This window comes from Peromyscus maniculatus, chromosome 4 (assembly GCF_049852395.1).
Source record: "Peromyscus maniculatus bairdii isolate BWxNUB_F1_BW_parent chromosome 4, HU_Pman_BW_mat_3.1, whole genome shotgun sequence".
NCBI classification, from domain to species: domain Eukaryota; kingdom Metazoa; phylum Chordata; class Mammalia; order Rodentia; family Cricetidae; genus Peromyscus; species Peromyscus maniculatus.
In genome coordinates, this window is record NC_134855.1 from 99,075,954 (window position 1) to 99,096,801 (window position 20,848).

Genomic DNA, 20,848 nt, shown 5'->3' on the forward strand with positions numbered 1-20,848 from the left:
CTCACAGAGATCCTCCTGTCTCTGCCTCCCGAGAGCTGGGATAAAAGGTGTGTGCCACCACCACCAGCATAAAAATGAATCTTTAAAATGACAATATCTGGGGCCAGTAAGATGACTCAGTCAGTAAAGACACACGCCAGCAAGGCTGCTGACCTGAGTTCGATCCCCAAAGTCCACACGGTGGAAGGAAAGAAGTGATTTCCCTGTGAGCTGCCTCCTGGCCTCCCCAGGACATGTATGCATCTGCCCCACTCACACACAAAACACAGAAAAATAATTCTCAAACATTTGATGGGAAAATTAAATATACACATTCTTCCCATATTATATTGTAGGACAGTCTCTATTTAGAAACATCAGTTTATATCATCAGAACACTAGGAAAAACAAGAAGATTTTTTGGAATATTTTAAAGATTTATTTCTTTATTTTACATAAGTGCTCTTTCTGCATGTATAACTTTATACCAGAAGAGGGCATGAGATCCCACTACAGACAGTTGTGAGCCACCATGTGGTTGCTGGGAACTGAACCCAGGACCTCTGGAATAGCAGCCAGTGCTCCTAACTGCTGAGCCATCTCTCCAGCTCCCTGAAATTTTACAATAAGCAGAATTTTTTGTTTCAAAGCATCTTCTTATTGAAGATTCTATGTGGATGTGTGGATGTGCACAGGTATGCGATATACATATGTTCTGAAGGACTTCCATTCTTTTGGAATCTACCTCAAATTCTCCCCACCTTTGTGGCCTATGCACATGAAATTTACTATTTAGAAAGATCTTCCTCTCACATTGCAGCTTCTCCTCAGCCCCTTAACTGTGACTAACACGTTTGCGTTTATTGTTTAGACAGCAATTCTCAAAGAAGTATTCCTTTACTCCCGCCTGGATTATTTGTATTTTGTTCTCTCTGTAATGATCATAATTGTAACCCAGGACTGAGATAAAGACTAGGTCTCCCCCTATTAAGTTCCAAGTCCCATGAAAACAAAGCCCCTTTAAAGTACATGCCTCAGTGACTGCACATTTATTGAACATGACCATAGAATCTGTATTCACATAAAGAGCAAGAGCAACACAAAATGATTCAACAAGGAAAAGCAGCATGAACAACCCAGACACGACTGCTGCATTTGCAATGGGGGGTGCCCATTTCTTGTCCCCAGCATGCACCCCAGGTTACCAGCCATAAAAGCACACCTGAGCCGGGCATGTATTCCTCGAAGACACTATAAACCAAAGCAAAGAAAAATAACACAGGCACTGTGGTTCACCCCTGTAGTCTCAGCCACCGAGCTGAGACAGGAGGATCACCATGATTAGAGGTCAAATTAAACCACACGGTGAGTCTGCAACAGCTGGGGCTAGAGAATGAGACTCGGTCTCAAAAACTGAACAAACAAACACAAGCACAGATGAGTGAGACAGCTGGACATAGGAACAGGCACTGTGACAAATGGCGGACGCCCCGCCGAGGCGTCCAACTGTCATAGTGAGCTCCAAGAACTGTGGCAAGCTGTAGCCATTACGAACTAGTCATCCCCAAACCCAGAAATCCAAGTTTTATGAGAAATTACCTCCTCCTTTTTTATTAACTTTTTTTTTTTTTTTTGCAGGGGGAGGAACAGGCGACAGGGTCTCACTATATAGCCCTGGCTGATCTAGAAGTCTACTTGTAGACCAGGCTGGCCTTGAACTCAAGAGATCCACCTGCTCCTGCCCTAGTAACACTGAAATTAAAGGTGTCAAGACCACACGAAGCTCCCATTTTAAAATTCAAACCCCTTCAAATATATTTTACCATTACGAGCCTAATAAAACTTATCCACCAGTCAAGATAAGCCCACTAGTTGGTAGACTGTTTAAAAGCATCCATTTCCACTTGAGGGAAAACTTAAGTGCAAATACAATATAAAACATACCAGAAAAGGCACTTGATTTCGGATAAAGCAACAGTTGGGACTATGTCAAGCTCACATCCCTGTCTCTTAACTCTCTCCCCTCTCAGCCTAATGCCTCGAGAGGCCTAAAGTTGCGTGTGTTTTTTGGCCTTAGAACTATGACATTAGCCTGAGAAACACTGAAGAGTAAGAAAGAGGAGAACTGGAGCCAGAAGGAACAGTCCTCCCCTTAACACAGTCAAGTAAGTCGTTTAACTTCTCTGCCCATCAGTTTCCCCATGGAATGGAGACATTACCTTTACTGCAGAGTTGCTTAAGGACAGAATTAACTGAGGTGATGTCAGAAGTCAGTACGGGACTTAGCACAGAGGACACCATCATGACATACATAAGACACAGGAGAAACTGAATACTCCTTAGGGTATACATTACAATTTGAATATTGTAGTTGCACAAAGTATTACTTCACAAAAGAGATCCCAGATCCCAGTCCTAAGACAATACTACCTAGGTAATCCCCAAATCCCACTCCCTAATTCACAGGAACAAAATGAATCTCTGGGTCTTTGGAATGAGTCTGCAGGTGCAGGGAAGAGCTGCTGGGATACTAAAGTGAAATCAGTTCCTTCAAACAGTAGTATACCTGCTTGTCCTGTGTGGCTGAGGTAACTGTTCTATGACCTGACTGATGGAACCACACGTACCCAGATGAGAAGCATCCACAGGGTCTGAAAAGACAAAACAGTAATTGGATAGTACACAAAGGACATGTGCCACCAAACTTTAAAGCAAAGTCAGACGTTTGGGCAACAGCCATCTAATCTGACACATGAAGACTCCCTGAGTTTGTGAAGGCTTGCTGTACACTAGGTAACACACTAGGCTCAACACATCATCCCAACTGCGAGTTTCAATCATTCCGAGCCACCCTGAAACCCTGAAGAAGACATCTGAGCCTTAACCTGCTCACCTGCTGGCTTGTTTTCTTTCAGATGGTCATTGAACGAGCTATGACTGTCCTCTGGCTCTTCTGCCACTGGTTCTTCCGGATTCGACACAATGTCCTAGAAAATACACACATGTAAGATCCTCACAGTGGACGAAGAGGTGCAAAATGGACTGTGTGTGTGTGTGTGTGTGTGTGCGTGTGTGTGCGCAAACATGCTGGTTTTATTTTTTTTCCCACCAACTTTTCCCAGAAGATAGTGATCTCCTAAACACGAAGTTTTCTGGGTTACTTTGGATTAGGGGGTGAAAAATAAGAACTCAACTCTGTTCCATCATTTTCAGACACCGCATCACTCACCGACACGGGGTTCTCTTTGTGTATCTGCAGATTGGGAAGGTGTCGAGACAACACACTGAAGTGAGAGCTGGCATTGTCTTCCAGAACCTGGCTCTCAGGCTGAGAATCTTCAATTATCAGGCAAGGAGTATCTTGCTGAGAGAAATCTGAATCCAACTGACTTCCACTCGGGTCCATCTGCTCCCCTGGAGTAGAATAACAAAAGATCAGTTCCGGAGAGTAACCCTACAAGCCTTCCTCACACAATCTAAGACTAAATAATAGGGCGGAAGTGCGGGAGCTAGGAAGGGGCCAGTCCGGGGCTCCTCTAAGTGGCACGCAAATGCAATCGCTCGAAGTACTTTGCCAGCTCCCTCCTCACCCCACGTTTCTCCGTTATTTACGACGAGGCTCTGGATCCTTCGGTCCCTCCCTCTCTCCCTCCCTCCTTTCTCTTCACCTTCCCGCAGACACCCTTCCCTCCTTCCTCACCTCTTCTCCCCGCCCCTTTCCATCCCCCCCACAACTCTCCCCGCGCATCTTGCCTCCTCTGAGCCCCAGGAAGACCTCCCGGCAGCCTCGGCCAGGCGGGAAGCCCGCAGCCCTCACGCGGCCCTCAGGACCACCGCGGCCGCCGCCTCCCCACCCCCTCCCCGGGCCCTCCAACCCCGTCCCCGTCACCGCCGCCATGCTTGCCACCCCGCCCCCTCCGGGCAGCCAGCCCTGCAAGCCTGCCACCGGGGCCTCCGCGGCCAGCTCGCCCCGCTTTGCTCCCAGCGTTACCTGGCATCCCGGCGGGAGGTCCCTCGCGCTGGATCTAGAGGTCTCTGCACGCTTCCCAGGCCCCTCCAGGTCGATCCCCAGGTCGCCACTGTAGCCACCGCTGCCACCAGCCACGAGCTCCCCCTTTTCCCGTCACGTCACTCAGGATCGGGCCGCCCATTCGCTGCTGCGGCCCGCCACTCAGGAAAGCCTGTGGATGATAGGTGACTGGGACGGAGTGCCCGCCCCCCGCGTAAGAAAAGGAACACGGCGGCGCGTTTCCATGGCAGCATGGACGTCGCAGGCCCTCCCCCTAATACAGCCAGAATGACAGTACCCTTGAACCAAAGGGACATTGAGAGAGCATGAAACACATAACCCTGCCTGCAGGACTGGGGTACTCACGACTCACATTTGAGAGTATTAACCTTCGCTGACTTCCATGGAAAAGAAGAGCCTCCGGGCTTTTCAAAGAAAGGGCAAGGAGAAGGAGGGTTGAGGCTAGCTAGCACTTCAGAGATGGTGAAATGGAAGAGACAAGACTCTATGGGGTTTGCCAGTGCAGGTCAGGATTCCCTCTGTAGACCTCTGCCTGAATTCAAAGGGCCTCGATTTCCCCACTCTGTCTCTACCAGCTTTGGTGGTGGTGGTGTTATTTTACGTTGTCTGAAGGCCCCAGTACCTCTTCTGTCCCCACTCCCTCTCAAGCTTCCTATTTGCGTCTCTCTGCCCTTTCTTTTATGGGATTGCAGCAGCCTCAGACGCTTTGCACCTCTCTTTGAAAGAATTGAGCATTGTGATTCTCAAACTAGTGGCAAAGAGGACAGCTGTCGCCCCTATTAACTCAATGACCTAAAAGATCCAAGCCCAGAGATTTAATTATCCTAATTATGGTGTCAGGGTCTTATAAAAGGGTGTGGCAGCTGTGACAGCTATTAATGAACTGAGCCCGAGAGACATACGTGGTTTCGCTGTCATTTTGATTTAAATTTGCCGTTGGATCTGGGCTAGAATTCTAACCAAGCAACTGTAGTAGGGAAAGCAGCTAGCACAATGCCAAGTATATACATAGTAGCATTAAACAGGAGGTAGTTTTTCTACTCCAGACCCAGAATTATTTAGGCACAGCCCATACATGATTCTCAACTTCTATAAATGCCTGGTTCAGCACTTGAAATAAGCTAAGCTTAGAGAGGCGCTTCCTACCAGCCAATATTCTCTCTGTGGGTATAAATAACAGTGATCATATTTTCATAACCCAAAAAATCAAAGCATGTTGTCTTCATATCCATTACTTGTAGGAACAAAAGGATTGGCTTAAATGAAATTGTTCTGAAAAATCTAGGATCTATTATTCTTGTAACTAGAATTCCTGTCCTAGAATGTTTCACAAGTAGAGCAAAAATGACCCAAATCACAGACACATCTCACTTCTTAATCCTAAAATTATTCATGATTGACTCCTGTGTTCCTCTGCTTCTGATGCTGCTGAGTACTAGACTCCAAATCAATATAATCCTTAAAAAAATATATCCACAGGGCTGGAGAGGTGGCTCAGTGGTTAGGAGCTCTCCCTGCTCTTCTGAAGGTCCTGAGTTCAATTCCCAGCACCCACGTGGCAGCTCACAACTGTCTGATGCCTTCTTCTGGTGTGTAGATATACATGCAAAGTACCAGTATACATAAAATACATGAATAAATAAAAAATTTCAAATGTCCTTTAAAAAACAATCCACATCAGGCCAACATCAGCTATACCAGGGCCACTGGAAAATCTATGTGCTCAGCTTGAGAGGGAAGAAGCCAACTGGGTCTAGGGGCAAACAAACTGATGTTGGTTCCCACAGAGCCCTCCCCGGTTGTTCTGCAACTGGATAGTGCATCTCTCCTTCCCCCACTGAGACGTAAATACACGAGTCTTTATGTTTACCCTGATGTTAAAAAAAAATGTGTTTGTCAAAACTCATAAAACTAGGGGCTGGAGAGATGCTAGGAGGTTAAGGGCACTGGCTGCTCTTCCAGAGGACCCTGGTTCTATTCCCATCACCCACATAGTGCCTCACAACTCTAGGTCCAGGGAGTCCCTCCATTGCCTGGCCTCCATGGACACTGCATGTACATACATGCAAGCAAAAGCCCACATAAATAAAAATAAGTCTTAAAAAAAAAAACCATTCGGGGCTGGAGAGATGGCTCAGAGGTTAAGAGCACCGACTGCTCTTCCAGAGGTCCTGAGTTCAATTCCCAGCAACCACATGGTGGCTCATAACCATCTGTAATGAGATCTGGCGCCCTCCTCTGTATACATAATAAATAAATACAAAAAAAAAAAAAAAAAAAAAAAACCATTCGACTCATAAAACTAAGAACACATTAAAATTCACTAAACATGAGTAAGAGTAAGTAAATGAACCTGAGCCATTCCCACTACTAAATAAATCAAGAGGTTTAAAAAAATAAAAACACTGGGAAGGTAAAGCGTGAATTCCTTGTTAGGCAGTGTGGCAATTAAATTAATCATTGTTATCCCAGAGGATCAGAAAGTGCAGGCAGGATGGTTACCCTCTGGGGCTATAACTAATTGTACCTAGGTGAGCCCATGCTTTGATGGGCCCCTGTGAGGAAGCATCAGCACCTCTATTTGCAGGTACAGCTTTCCTGTGCACCTCACGCACAGAAAGTTAACCTCTCTCGAAAGCGCTCCCTTCGAAGAAAATTTCACAAGCTCCTGTCTTAACTTACTTTAAAGTTGAAGACGCCTGCCTCCTTGTCAGGAAACATTTCTTCTAATTAACTCACCTAAATCCTGTCTTCCAAAGCTTAAAGCCATTTCCCCTTAAGTTGTCTTTAACTAATTAATATCTTGAAACCCTACAGAGAATCTCATCCAGTTGGGATCATCCCACTGGGCCCTACAATTCCTTAATAAGTTTCAGCCAATCGGACAACAGAAGTAAACGCGACCTGACTCCGCTCAAGTCTTTTTCTTATGTTTCCTCGCAGATTTCTCCAAACAAAAGGACCCCTGCCAGTTTCACCCTCACTGACCATGTGCTTCATGGTTGCCAGTGGGAAAGAGAGCTTTGGACCTCAGTGGCAAGAACTTCAACGGGGATCGGACAAACATTTATTTAACAACAGGGACACAATTGTACATCCACTTTACGCTGTGGGAGTAAAGTATTCTAAGCTGACTTATAATTAATCTATTCTTTTTTTTTTTTTTTTTTTTGGTTTTTTGAGACAGGGTTTCTCTGCATAGCTTTGTGCCTTTCCTGGAGCTCACTTGGTAGCCCAGGCTGGCCTCGAACTCACAGAGATCCACCTGGCTCTGCCTCCTGAGTGCTGGGATTAAAGGCGTGCACCACCACCGCCCGGCTTAATTAATCTATTCTTGATTCTAACCATTAGGCTGCCTTCTGTTATGTATGAACCTACAAAATCATGGCCAGTCACATACCAGGTATAATTAACAGCATGCATTATTATATTTTCACCATGTGGCAGGTGCTAGGAGGCTCAACATAACCTCCCCTAATAGCATACTCTTTGAGAGGTACAGATAAACAAATCAAGGCTTAAAGAGATGAAAAAAAGTGGTTCAAGGTCTCTGAGTTACTGAGTTACTATTTGAACTCAGTCTGTATAGTTCAGAGGTTAACAGTGACAAATTGCTGAACAGTTAGTACATAGCCTTTGTTTTGTTTCAGAATGTATTTTCTTTTTTTTTTTTAAAGATTTATTTATTCATTATGTATACAGAAGAGGGCGCCAGATCTCATTACAGATGGTTGTGAGCCACCATGTGGTTGCTGGGAATTGAACTCAGGACCTCTGGAAGAGCAGTCGGTGCTCTTAACCTCTGAGCCATCTCTCCAGCCCTCAGAATGTATTTTCACTCAAATACTGATTATAGGTATTCCCACTGTTTCGGAGACTCAGAATTTAACTAAAGTGAAGAAAGTAGGATAAACTGAGACATTGTCAACACTGCATCCTTAGGGAGACTTAAGACAAGGAAAAGGTGACTATAAGAGCAAGATGAGGTCATTTAGGAACTTGCTAACCTATCTCGAGGACAATTCTCCTACCAATACCTGCGACCCCTACAACAGGAAGAATCCTAGACAGCACGCCTTATACCTACTCAACTCCTCTGTCAATCTTTCTAATTAAAAACTTATTAGCTTAGTGTAGTGGCACACACCTTTAATCCTAGCACTTGGAAGGCAGAGGCAGAAGGATCTCTCTGAGTTCGAGGCCTGTGTGGTCTATAGAGAGAGTTACAGGCCAGACAGGGACACAGAGAGGCCTTGTCTTAAAAAAATAACAAACACAAAGTTAATTTTTTTAAAAATTACAAAATGATTAGAAACAATATGGCAAAATGTTAATGTGTTGATCTAGGCAGAGTGTTCATGGCTACATGCAACATTTGTTTTTCTTTATTTTTTTTAAAGATTTATTTATTTATGTATACAGTGTTCTGCTTGCATGTGTTCGGCTTGCATGTGTCCTTTCAGGCCAGAAGAGGGCACCAGACCTCATTACAGATGATTGTGAGCCACCATGTGGTTGCTGGGAATTGAATTCAGGACCTCTGGAAGAACAGCCAGTGCTCTTAACCTCTGAGCCATCTCTCCAGCCCTTGTTTTTCTTTATTATCTATTTTAAGTTTGTTTTGTTTTTGTTTTTAGACTAGTTGTCAAGCAGTTGAGGCCACCATACTCAGTGTCTGATTTTTTTGAATCATGGAAAATAAAGCCAAGTGTGGTAGCTCATATCTCTAATCTCAGACTCAGAGGATTACAGCAGGAGTTCTGAGCTCCAGGCTAGCCTAAGACTAGCTACAGAGTGAGACCTTGTACACACCCCCTAAAAAAGAAACATGAAAATTTATTATTTTAACCATTTTTATTTGGTTTGGGATTTTGTCCATTCATTGGTTGGATTTCTTTTTTTCTTTTTTTTTTTTTTTTTTTTTTTTTTTTTTTTTTTTTTTTTTTTTTTTTGGTTTTTCGAGACAGGGTTTCTCTGTGTAGCTTTGCGCCTTTCCTGGAGCTCACTTGGTAGCCCAGGCTGGCCTCGAACTCACAGAGATCCGCCTGGCTCTGCCTCCCGAGTGCTGGGATTAAAGGCGTGCGCCACCAACGCCCGGCTGGATTTCTTTTTTATTTCAAAATAGAGTATCATACTTTAGTCCAGGCTGGCCTAGGAATCTCTGTGTAAACCAAGCTAACCTCAAAGTTGTGACAAATCTTATGAGTTCTGGGATTAAAGCCATGGACTACCAGCACACCTGGACATCTTAATCTTCTTTAAGTATATAGCTTATTAACATTGGCACATTCACACTATACAGTACAACCATCACCTTCTTCTGTATATTTTTTCATCTTTATAACTATCCCCATTAAATGTTCACTCCTGATCCTCTTCTCCTGAAACCCCAGGCAATCACTATTCCACTCTCTTTCCCTAGGAATTTTCCTGCTGTAGGTATCATATAAGTCTGATTAAATATCTGTCCTTTGTGTCTGATCTGGCTTATTTCATTTAACACAGTATCATCAAGGTCATTCATATTGCAGTTTATCAGAATTTCTTTCTCTTCCTTCTTTTTTTTTTTTTTTTTTTTTTTGGTTTGGTTTTGGTTTTTGGTTTTTGTTGTTGGTTTTGTTTTATATTTTGAGACAGGGTTTTTCTGTGTAGCCCTGGCTGTCCTGGAACTCACTATGTAGACAAGGCTGGCCTTGAACTCACAGAGATCCACCTGCCTCTGCCTCCCAAGTGCTGGGACTAAAGGTGTTCACCCCCCCACACACTTGACTTCCTTTTTCTTTTCTATAGTTGAGACCGGCCTCAAATTTGAGGTCCTGATCCAACTGTATTGATCTCCCAAGCACTGATTAGTGGCATGTGCTACCTTTCCTGGCTTCCAAGCACAAATCTAACTATGGTTAGCTGCAGTTTTTTCCCTTCCATCGTGTGTGTGTGTGTGTGTGTGTGTGTGTGTGTGTGTGTGTGTGTGTGCACTTTTATAAGGATGTATATGGAAGTCAGAGGACAGCCTCAGGCATCCTTCCTCCTCAGGTGCGGTCCACCTTGCTCTCACTGGCCTAGGGCTCACCCAATAGGCTGGATAGAAAGCCACAAGGATCTGAAAGTCTCAGCCTTCCAAAGCCCAGCCTTGTACCAGCCGCTTCACATGGATTCTGGGGATCAAACACAAGCTTGAGCAGCAAGTACTTTACCAGTTCAACTGTCCCCCAAGCCTCTTCTCCACCCTTTCCATCCCTTAGCCTAAACTAGGCACTGTACACACCTGCAATCCCAGCACTCAAAGAAGTCTGAGGCAGGAGGATCAAATGATTGAGACTAGGCTGGCGTACATTGGAAGACCCTGGAGAAAGAGAGAGAGAGAGAGAGAGAGAGAGAGAGAGAGAGAGAGAGAGAGAGAACAAACAACTGAGCTCTACCTGTACCCACTTTCCTAGAAACAAAAGGCAGAAACAATCACATACATGCAAATAAATAATAAATAAAAGCTGGGTATAATACCAGCAACTGGGAGGAAGAAGCACCAGATCAGGCCAACCTTGGCTATATAGTGACTTCAAGACCAGCTTGAGCTACATGAAACCCTGTCTCAGCCAGGCAGTGGTGGCACACACCTTTAATCCCAGCACTCAGGAGGCAGAGGCAGGCAGATCTCTGTGAGTTCGAGGCCAGCCTGGTCTACAGAGTGGGTTCCAGGATAGGCTTCAAAGCTACACAGAAAAACCCTGTCTCAAAAACACAAAATACAAACAAACAAAAGAAAAACAAAAGAAACCCTGTCTTATAAGAAGAAGAGGAGGAGGAGGAGAACAAGGATGATGGAAAGGGAGTAGGAGGAGACAATTTCAGTGTCCTTAAACTGTTAAATATTTGCTCATCTTCTGAGGGTATGTGTGTATACGTGCGTGCGTGCGTGCGTGTGTGTGTGTGATCACCTGTATACACAGCCTATGGTTGGGTCCTGCTTCCTGTCTCCTCACTGTCCCTTCACTCTACTGAGTCACATCATCAATTCTGTAGTGTCTTTGGATCTCGGGAAGCAGCTCAGTGGTACAGTGCTTGCCTAGCATGTATGAGGCTCCTGAGTACACTCGACACCCCAGAAGGAAGTGGGGTAGAAGTGAGGACCTTCATGATAAAGTTTACTGTTGGTGTTTGGTCGGGGGCAGGGGTTGTTGCTGTTATTTTGAGACAGAGTTTCTTGTATTCCAGGCTGTCCTCAACTGTGTAGCTGAGGATGAACTCAAACTTTTCATCCTCCTGCCTCCACCTCCAGAAGGCTGAAATTACAGGTGTTTGCCACCATATCCAGTTTAGAAAAGTCTTCCAATAGGGAAAAACAAAACAAAACTAGCCAGATGTAGTGGTATATATCCCAGTACCTTAAAAACAAAAGGAACAGGAGGTTAATATGAGTTGGACAGATCTAGGGAGCAAATTAGTGGTAAGAATAGTAATATGTCCTGGCCAAGCTCATGTGTGCTTACTGCAGTCTCTGGTGAACATGCCAGAGGAAGTAAAACTCACTTCTGACCAAAAGTTTCTCCACAAGCTCACCTTCATTAATTCCAATTTTCTTACACACAAGGTCCTATTTTTACTTAGTGTAGTGGTACAGGAAGAATGAAGTGAAAGACATCTTCAAGGAACTGACAGTCTATAGGAACGATGACGATGGTTGTGGTAGCACACACCTGTAATCCCAGCTCTTGGGAGGAAAAGACAGGAGCATCAGGAGGCCAGGACCAGCCTTGGATATGTATGGAATTCAAGGCCACTCTGGATTACCTGAGACCTACCTGCTGGGGGCAGGATAGTGCAAAAGTCAACAGAAGGACGGCAAGAGGGCTGCCAAGACCAGGGAAGGGTGCTTGCCACCAAGCTTGACGATCTGAGCTCACTTCCAGGTACCCCATGGTGGAAGAAGAGAACCTGACTCTCACATGTTGCCCTCTGACCTCCATCTGGCCCTATGGTACTGGCATGCAGCCCTGTGTACAAATAAATACATGTAATAAACACTTTGAAAGACATGTTTTTTTGCTGGGGTTGTTGTTGTTTGGTTTAGTTGTTTGTTTTTGATTTTTTGAGACAAGGTTTCTCTGTGTAACCCTGACTGTCCTGGAACTTGCTCTGTAGATCAGGCCGGCTTCCGAACTCACAGAGATCCACCTAACTGCCTCCCAAGTGCTAGGACTAAAGGCATATGCCAACAATGCCCAACTTAAAGACATATTTTTTAAAGAACTGCAAAAAATTTTAAAGTCAAAACAAAGGATTTTAGTAAAGCCATTCTAATAAATGGTTATTGAGGAGTTACTATGTTCTAAATTCCATTTTACATTGCTCCTTGATCTCATGCAGCCTCATTGTTATACATCCATCAACACCATTATATGCTAATAACTTCCAACTTATTATCTTTATCCCATGTTCCAAACTGAATATGTAACTCCTTACTTAATATTTTCATTTGGATGTCCGGTTGACACCCAAAGGCAACATGTTTAAATTGAACTCATCTCTTCTACTAATGTGCTCCACCAACAAATGCTAACTTCATACATCCAGATGCTATAATAGTAGTCATATCATTATTGTTGTTATTGTTGTTGTTGTTGTTGTTTTAAGAAAAGGCCTTGATATAGAGCCTGGCCAGTTTGAAATTTATTGTGTAGCCTTGACTGGCCCTAAACTTTTGGTGATCCATCAGTCTCAGTCTCCAGAATTATAGTTGTATGCCACCACATCCAGCTCAGAGATTCAGTGTGTGTGTTTGTGTGTGCGCGCATGCATATTTGAGACAGGGTCTCATATAATGGAGTCAAAGGAAAGCATTGGAGATCCTGAAGCTAGAGTTACAGGCAGTTATGAGCTATCTGATGTATTTCCTGGAAACTGAACTCTGGTCCTCTGCAAGAATATCAATTGTCTTAATGGTTGAGCCATCTCTCTATTCTCTATTATTATAATTTTAATGACTAACTTAAATGTTTAAAAATTTTGGCCGGGCGGTGGTGGCGCACGCCTTTAATCCCAGCACTCGGGAGGCAGAGCCAGGTGGATCTCTGTGAGTTCGAGGCCAGCCAGGACTACCAAGTGAGTCCCAGGAAAGGCGCAAAGCTACACAGAGAAACCCTGTCTCGAAAAACCAAAAAAAAAAAAAAAAAAATTTGTTATTGGCATGTGTGCACATATATGCCATGGCGTGCATGTAGATGTCAGAAATTGGTTCTCTCCTTCAACCATGAGTTTCAGGGATCAAACTCAGGTTGTCAGGCTTACAAGGCAGGCACCTCAACCACTGAATCATCTCCCTGGGCTTTACGATTATAACTTTACAGATGTGGGCGCCAGAGCACAGAGAAGGTAAGCAGCTGGCCCAAGTTCCCGTGATTAACAAGCGGGAGCTGTGTTTAAAGGCTGTCTCTTGAGTTCTTTGTGGAAGGGGACAGAACCTTTTTCCACAAATAAAGGGAGACTAAAGGTAAGCACAACTACACAAACCCTTTGATGAGAATTAAGAACAAAGCAGTCAGGGGAAAAGGGACAGGGCGAAGAGAAGGGGCGGAACAGCTGAGGGGAAGGTGACAGGCAAAGCTGAATGAGAGGGTGAGTGTAGGCTAGCCACAGACATGACACCCCAAAGGGGAGCTAGGCACTGGAAGCTCCCTGTGGGTAAGCCAGGAATCTGCTCTTCCTGACTTCAAATCTGTAAAGACTCCCATCCTTTATTTAAATCTACATGGCATTATTCATTTATCACTCTACTTTGAAAAAGAGGGATCATCACTAAAATAGATTGTGAAAAGCTAGTATATGTTTGAATAAAGATCTAAGTTTTAAGTGTTCATTGTTAGTCGAGCTCATAGCGTCATCTTATTCTGCAGGCAGATAACTACCTAACAGTGGTAAGACTACTACTAATTGCTTTGATGAAGGATCTTCAAAAAAATAACTGATGAGAAAAAGTACTTGTGACTTTGTGATACCAAAAAGGAATAATTTTTTTTAACCCACGCATTCTCTGAAAGAACAGAAACACACTTTATGAATATTCTGGAGAGGGTGGTGTATGTGCAAAATTTGACTCACATAGTCATGGCCTCCAAACTAACAACACCCAAAGACAGCCCTCAAGCATGCCCTGTCTAAGGAACAGCTTTTCTCAGACTAAAAGAGAGGATGGAGCCAGGCATTTTGGCTCAAGCCCACAATTTAATATTAGAAAGGCAGAGGGGCAAGGGGCTCATGAATTCAAGTCTAGCCTGGGCTACATGGCAAAACCCTGTCAAACAAAAGTTGGAGTGGAATTGGGAGATGTTGACGTGGGTGAATTGCTCACCATGCAAGCACGAGGGCCTGAGTTTATTAGATCCCCAGAACTCACACAAACCCAGACAGGGTAGAACGTGTCTTTAATTCCACAACCCCTAGGGTAAAACGGAAGAGAGCAACAGGAGAGTCCCCAGAAACTCACAGGCTAGCTAGCCTGGCACATGCAGCAGCAGCAGCAGCAGCTGCAGCAAAAGCCTCTGTTTCAAACAAGATGAAAGGCGAGAAAACACACACACACACACACACACACACACACACACACACACACACACACACACAGAGTTATCCCGCCCCAGTCAGAATGGCCATTGTGTTCATGTTTGTGCTTAGAAGGGCTTATACACTGTTGGTGAAAATGTAAATTACCTAGCAACTATGAAAATCAGTATGTAGATTCCCCCCAAAATAAGATTATATGATCCTACACAACTCCTGTAGGGAAAGAGAAAAGGGAAATGTCTTCATTTTTTTCCCCTCCACAATGCTCTGGAAGAAAAAGAGAAACTTAGTGTTCTACCCATACACTTATGCGAGCAAGTCATAATTAGGAAAATTATTCAGTAAATATTTATTAAGGGTCCACTCCGGGGGCCACACATAGGGATAAATGCAAAGCTCCTCTTTAATTCCAGCACTCGGGAGGCAAAGGCAGGCAGATCTCTGTGAGTTTGAGGCCAGACTGGTCTACAGAGTGAGTTCCAGGGCAGCCAGGGCTACACAGAGAAACCCTGTCTCAAAAACCAAAAACCAAACAAAAAAGCAAAGTTCCTTCTCACCCCAATCTATCAGAGATTAACTCGTGTCTTTTTAGGGTTTGAGTCCAGGTCCTTACAGACGGCCCATCTGTTCATGCTAGAAGGTGACCCTGTGACTGCTGGCATGCATTATGATCATGGTATTTTTCCCCAAAGCCAAGGATAAGCCTCTGACGCAGCGGTCCTGTAACCCGACACTCTTCTCTCGGTATAAAGAATGCTTTCCAGGCAGAACCAAATCCAGCACAGGCTGGGAATCTGAGCTCCCTTTGGATATTTTGGTTGATAAGACCATGCAACCTAGCCGAGCAGGCTGAAGTTCTGCCCCATGAGCTCAGACCCCAGAACAACCCATGACACTGGGCAGGAGAGAAGTCGGAGAGAAGCAGGCGTCGCTCATGGAAGAATGACCAGAACTGGCTTTGGGCCTGTGGAGACCTTAAGCTTGGACTTACACTTCCCTTCCCCACCAACATACACAATTCAGAGTGAGTCTAATTAATTAGAATAAAGTTCTGCTTTTCTCATGAGGACAGCTTCAATATCTTAACTACCAAGCATGAGATTATTTTCAGAAAAAAACCTTAGCGAGATGCCTCTTCCATCCTCTTGATTTATCTAACAATTAAGTCATCACTATGCATTGGTATATGATAGAGGCCTGACTGTGATTTCCCTAATTGGTTTAAACATACCCAAAGTAATAATAGCTTTCGTACCACTTATTCTGTGTGTGGAACATGTGCGTATGTGGCTGGTGAATGTGCATATGTCCACATGTGTGAAGGCCAGAGGTTAACCTCAGGTGTGTTCCTGAGGACTTTCTTAGTTAGGGTTACTATTGCACTGAAAAACACCATGACCAAAAGCAACTTGGGGAGAAGAGGTTTTTTTGTTTTTGTTTTTGTTTTTTCAGCTTACAGTTGCAAATCACAGCCAGCCCATCAGTGAGGGAAGTCAGAACAGGAACTGAAGCAGAGCAGGAACCTGGAGGCAGCAGCTGATGCAGAGGCCATGGAGGGGTGCTGCTTACGGACTTGCTCAGCCTGTTTTCTTACACAGCCCAGGACCACCTGCCCAGGGCAGCACCACCAACAGTGGCTGAGCCTTCCCATATCAATCACTAATTAAGACAATGCACCACAGACTCGCCTACAGAGAAATCTTATGAAGACATCTTCTTAATTGAAATCCTTCCTAAACCACTCTAGCTTATGTCAAGTGGGCATAAAACTACTCAGGGCAGGACTCCTGTCTACCTCGTTTGGTTTGCTTTTAATTTATTTATCTATCTAGTGTGTATGTCTGCATGTATGTCGGTCTATACAGTATGTGCAAGTCTGGTGCCCACAAAGGCTAGAAAAGAGCATCGGTCCCCTGAAGTTACAGATAGTTGTGAGTCACTATGTAGATGTTTAGAATTGAACCCTGGTTCTGGGGAAGGTTATTCAGTTTCCTGACCCCTGGCCCATCTCTACAGCACCCCCAGAACTCCTTTTGGTTTTGTTTTGTTTTTTAAGACAGTGTCGGGGTTGGGGATTTAGCTCAGTGGTAGAGCACTTGCCTAGCAAGCTCAAGGCCCTGGGTTCAGTCCTCAGCTGGGAGGTGTGTGTGTGTGTGGGGGGGGGGACAGTGTCTCTCACTGGCACATGGAGCTTGTCAATTAAGTTAAACTGGTTGACCAGCAAAACCCAAGGATCCTTCTGTCTCTGCCTCCTCAAGTGCTGGGGTTATGAGCACATACCACCATGTTGGGCTTTTCATGTGGGTTGTAGAGATTAAACTCTGACTCTCATGCTTACAGAAAGCACTTCATGGACTGAACTGTCTCCCTGGTCCTCCAGTTTGTGCTTTGTGCCTAGGCCACCGCACACCTAAGGAAAAGCCTGTACCAGTGTGTTCCTCCTCCTCCGCTTGCACTAGTGAACTTCTCTTTCAGTGGTGGACCCTAGGGATGCTTTATACGAGTCAATGGCCCTTCAACACACATAATTTTAAGGCATTAGCTGTACCCTACGTCTGTCATGGGGGAGTCCTATAAGATCATCGGTGATGGGCGAAGGGGTCCATAGTTAAATAAGACACTAAAGTGGGTTCCACAGTCACCTAGAACAACTCGATGTACCTTACATTTGCAAATACCACGGGTTCCCAACAATCCTTTGGGTCTGTGATTTGTTCTTTGCTTTGTTTTTGTTTTAAGACAGAGTGTCACTATGTAATCCTGCCTGGCCTGGGACTCACTATGTAGTCCAAGCTGGCTTTGAATTCAGAGGTCCACCTGCTTTTGCTAGGATTAAAGGCCTCTACCACCACACACCAATAGATGGGCCTTTGAGTAACATACTTTCTCTATGTGACTTCTGCTTTGAAACTTAAGACACAAAACAGGTAGACCTCTTGTTTTAAAAGGTACTTCGTGCCGGGCGGTGGTGGCGCACGCCTTTAATCCCAGCACTCGGGAGGCAGAGCCAGGCGGATCTCTGTGAGTTCGAGGCCAGCCTGGGCTACCGAGTGAGTTCCAGGAGAGGCGCAAAGCTACACAGAGAAACCCTGTCTCGAAAAACCAAAAAAAAAAAAAAATAAAAAAAATAAAAGGTACTTCGTCTTTATTTGTTTTGTGAGACAGGGTCTGTTATGCAGCACAGAGTAACCTTCAGCTTGCTGTGTAACTGGGAATGACCTTGAACTCCTGCTCTCCCTGTTCCTAACTCCCAAGCGCTGGGATGACAGATGTGTGCCACCAAACCCTGCTCTTCTTTATTTAGCTTTCTAAGTATTTCCCATATATGTTTTCTGTCATTCTAAATCCTGGGGCAGCTGGGTGGTGGGCAGCACATGCCTTTAATCCCAGCACTCAGGAGGCAGAGACAGGGGATCTCTGTGAGTTTGAAGTCAGCCTGGTCTACAAAGTGAGTTCTAGGACAGCCAGAGCTGTTACACAGAGAAAACCTGTCTTGAAAATAAATAAATAAATAATTAAGTAATTAAGCAATTAATTCTGGGGTATAGGGGCTGGAGAGATGACTCAGTGGTTAAGAATGATTGTTGCTCTTGCAGAGGACCAGGGTTCGTTCCCAGCATCCACACTAGGCAGCTCACAACCACCTATAATAACACTTTTTTTAGTTGTTGGTGTTTTTTTTGTGGGGGAGGGCCTCGCGCTCGCGCGCACGCGCACACACACACACACACACACACACACACACAATTGAAAAAAAAGAAAAAAACCTGCCCAGACATCTTGGAGCACACCTTTAATCCCAGCACTCAGGAAGCAGAGACAGGTAAATCTCTGAGTTTGAGGCCAGCCTAGTCTACATAGTGGGTTCATTCAAGCCAGGGCTATATAGGAAGACCATTTCAAAAAGAAAAAAATCTGGTGCATACATGCAAAAACACTGCAGCTTTCTTTACAGAGCACTTGGTGCAAATGTTATATGTATAATTTAACATTTAAAATATATTCTTGTTGGCTGGGCAGTGGTGGCGCATGCTTTTAATCCCAGCACTCAGGAGGCAGAGCCAAGTGGATCTCTGTGAGTTCGAGGCCAGCCTGGTCTACAGAGCAAGATCCAGGACAGGCACCAAAACTACACGTAGAAACCCTGTCTTGAAAAACTGATGGAATTTTGCTTGTTTGAGACAGGGTCTCACTATGTAGCCCAGTCTGGCCTTGACTCTAACCATCCTCCTGCCTTGTCTTCCTGTGTGGTGGGATCAACAGACACACCCCCACCACTCCACCCAGCTTTGCAAACATTTTCTGATGCTATAATGATGGTAATGGAAACATCACCCAGAAGAGGATGATGAAGAGATACATGGAGCCAATCTTTCTATGACATTGTCTGCCTTTGGCAAAGGGACTCGCTGACTACTTACTTATCCAGAACACATCATCACAGGCTGCATTTGCAGCCATAACTACTAAGACTTGATTCTAGCAGGGTCTGAAATCAGAGTCCTACATTTCTGCCCCTACCATCTCATCTATGTGTGATTCCTCCTGTACTATTTGTATCTACTGTCTAATCTCTGGGAGACTTACTGGAAGCAGACTGTACTTAGCTGCTGCTGTCCCTTAGACAGAGACCCTTTGCTAGTTAAAAGCCTCATCTCTACAGTTGCTATGGAAACTGTTCCCTTCCTCTCCCCACAATCCATTCTGGCTCCCTGCTTCATGTGCAACTCTTTATGATTGTAGTAGAAAAGGACTGCACGTTTTTCCAAGCCCTTTTTCAGATTCAGATCTGCAACGGGTGGGGTGTGTGAAGAGGCACCCTACCACCTGATATCCTGACAGTATTGTTTTCCTGTCTCTGCTACAAAAAGGATTTTCACAGCCATGTCTAAAATATGTACAGTATGGACTGGCTGGTTAGCTATAATATGTTTCATGATAGGGCCAGGATTTTCTGTGAGATACTTAACAACCAGAGCATGGCTCAGTGGCAGCCTTGTTGTATCAGGTATTATCACTCTTTTCTATCTTTGTGGGGAGTGGGATTTCATGTGTGTGCATGTGAGTGTGATAGGACAGCTTGGAGTGTTGTTCCTCAGACATCCTCTACTTCTTTGTTTAATATGGCAGGGTCTCTCATTGGCCTGGAACTTCACCCGGTAGGCTAGGCTAGCTGTCCAGCAAGCTTCCAGGGACCCAGCGGTCTCTCCCTCCCACCTCACCATCTCTGGGATTACAAGCACACACCACTGTGCCTGGCTCTTTAGGGTTCTGAGAATCTGAACTGAGGTCCTCATGCTTGCAAGGGTAATGCTTCACCGACTGAACCATCTCCCCAGCCCTGTTTTCTTCTACCATCTCCAAAGTGCAAGGTAAATGGAAGAAAAAGCAAGTGTTGCTGGAGCCTAGAGACAGCTCTTCTGTCCGATACATACAACAGAATTAACCAGGATAGGAGATGCTGTAGTGGTGGAGACACTGAGGAATCGGGGTGGTGGCAAGGGGAGGGGAGCGAGAGATGGAGAGAGGGAGAGGGAAAGAGAGAGAATATTAATTCAGTTCTGCACAGTAACCGCACCGCCTCCTAAGGTTATTCGCTGTGTCGCCATCACTAGTAGTTGGGAAGTTCTTTCCTGGGTTTTGCTGAAAACCTCCATGCTGCAGTCTGAGCTCACTGCACTCACTAGAGATGGAGACTAGCCAACCACTATCCTTGGAAAAACAACTCACTAGGGACTCAGGGCAGGAAGGTCATCCTGTCCCCTTCAATACTGCGCAACCCGCCTGACCACGCCCAGAGCTAGGGGCAAGGACAGGGAAACCCAGGTTGGCGACCTAGACCCTAGCAGGTAACAAAGGGGGAAAAGAAAAAAAAAATCCAGACAACGATAACACCCAGATAGAGACCACTATAGAGACTCCGAGCCAGGGGCAAGATGGCTCCCCACGGTTCAGGCTAGGCTGCGGAACTGCTACACAGTGCTCATCACAGACCCATTTTAACTAGATGCTGTTCCGGCGCGGAGGCCGTGGACTCCGCCCTCTGCTGGGTCCTGCAGAGCCCCTACCCTAGCCCAAGTCGGAGGGGAAAACTTGGATCTGGAAAACTGCAGGTGGATGACTGCAGCTGCCACTCCATCACAGAGCGGTGCGCAGAGCCACAGCTACTGCATCCCGGCCCCGCCCATGCGGCGCTTTGGCTCCGCCCCCAGACAGGCAATGGCCAATGAGCTGCTCCTGCCGCCGGCCTTTAAGAACCGCGCGCACTCTCCCCGCAGCGGA

General features: G+C 45.2%; 1 protein-coding gene across 13 annotated transcripts in view; it reads right to left on the reverse strand.

Annotated features, from left to right (window-relative positions):
• Window positions 1-20,848, reverse strand: part of Tp53bp1 (tumor protein p53 binding protein 1) — a 95,374-nt gene that overhangs the window by 73,770 nt on the left and 756 nt on the right. For 7 of the 13 annotated variants that reach the window (XM_076568573.1, XM_076568571.1, XM_042276054.2 and 4 more), the window contains exons 1-4: window positions 3,971-4,145; window positions 3,209-3,393; window positions 2,873-2,966; window positions 2,546-2,630 (exon numbers count right to left, since the gene is read on the reverse strand). In XM_076568573.1, the coding sequence (XP_076424688.1) occupies window positions 2,546-2,630; window positions 2,873-2,966; window positions 3,209-3,393; window positions 3,971-3,977 (371 nt within the window). In that variant the 5' untranslated portion in view covers window positions 3,978-4,145. Of the gene's footprint in view, window positions 1-2,545; window positions 2,631-2,872; window positions 2,967-3,208; window positions 3,394-3,970; window positions 4,161-20,848 lie in introns of those variants that run through there. The other 6 variants (XM_042276051.2, XM_076568570.1, XM_076568572.1 and 3 more) reach the window with 3 other exon arrangements.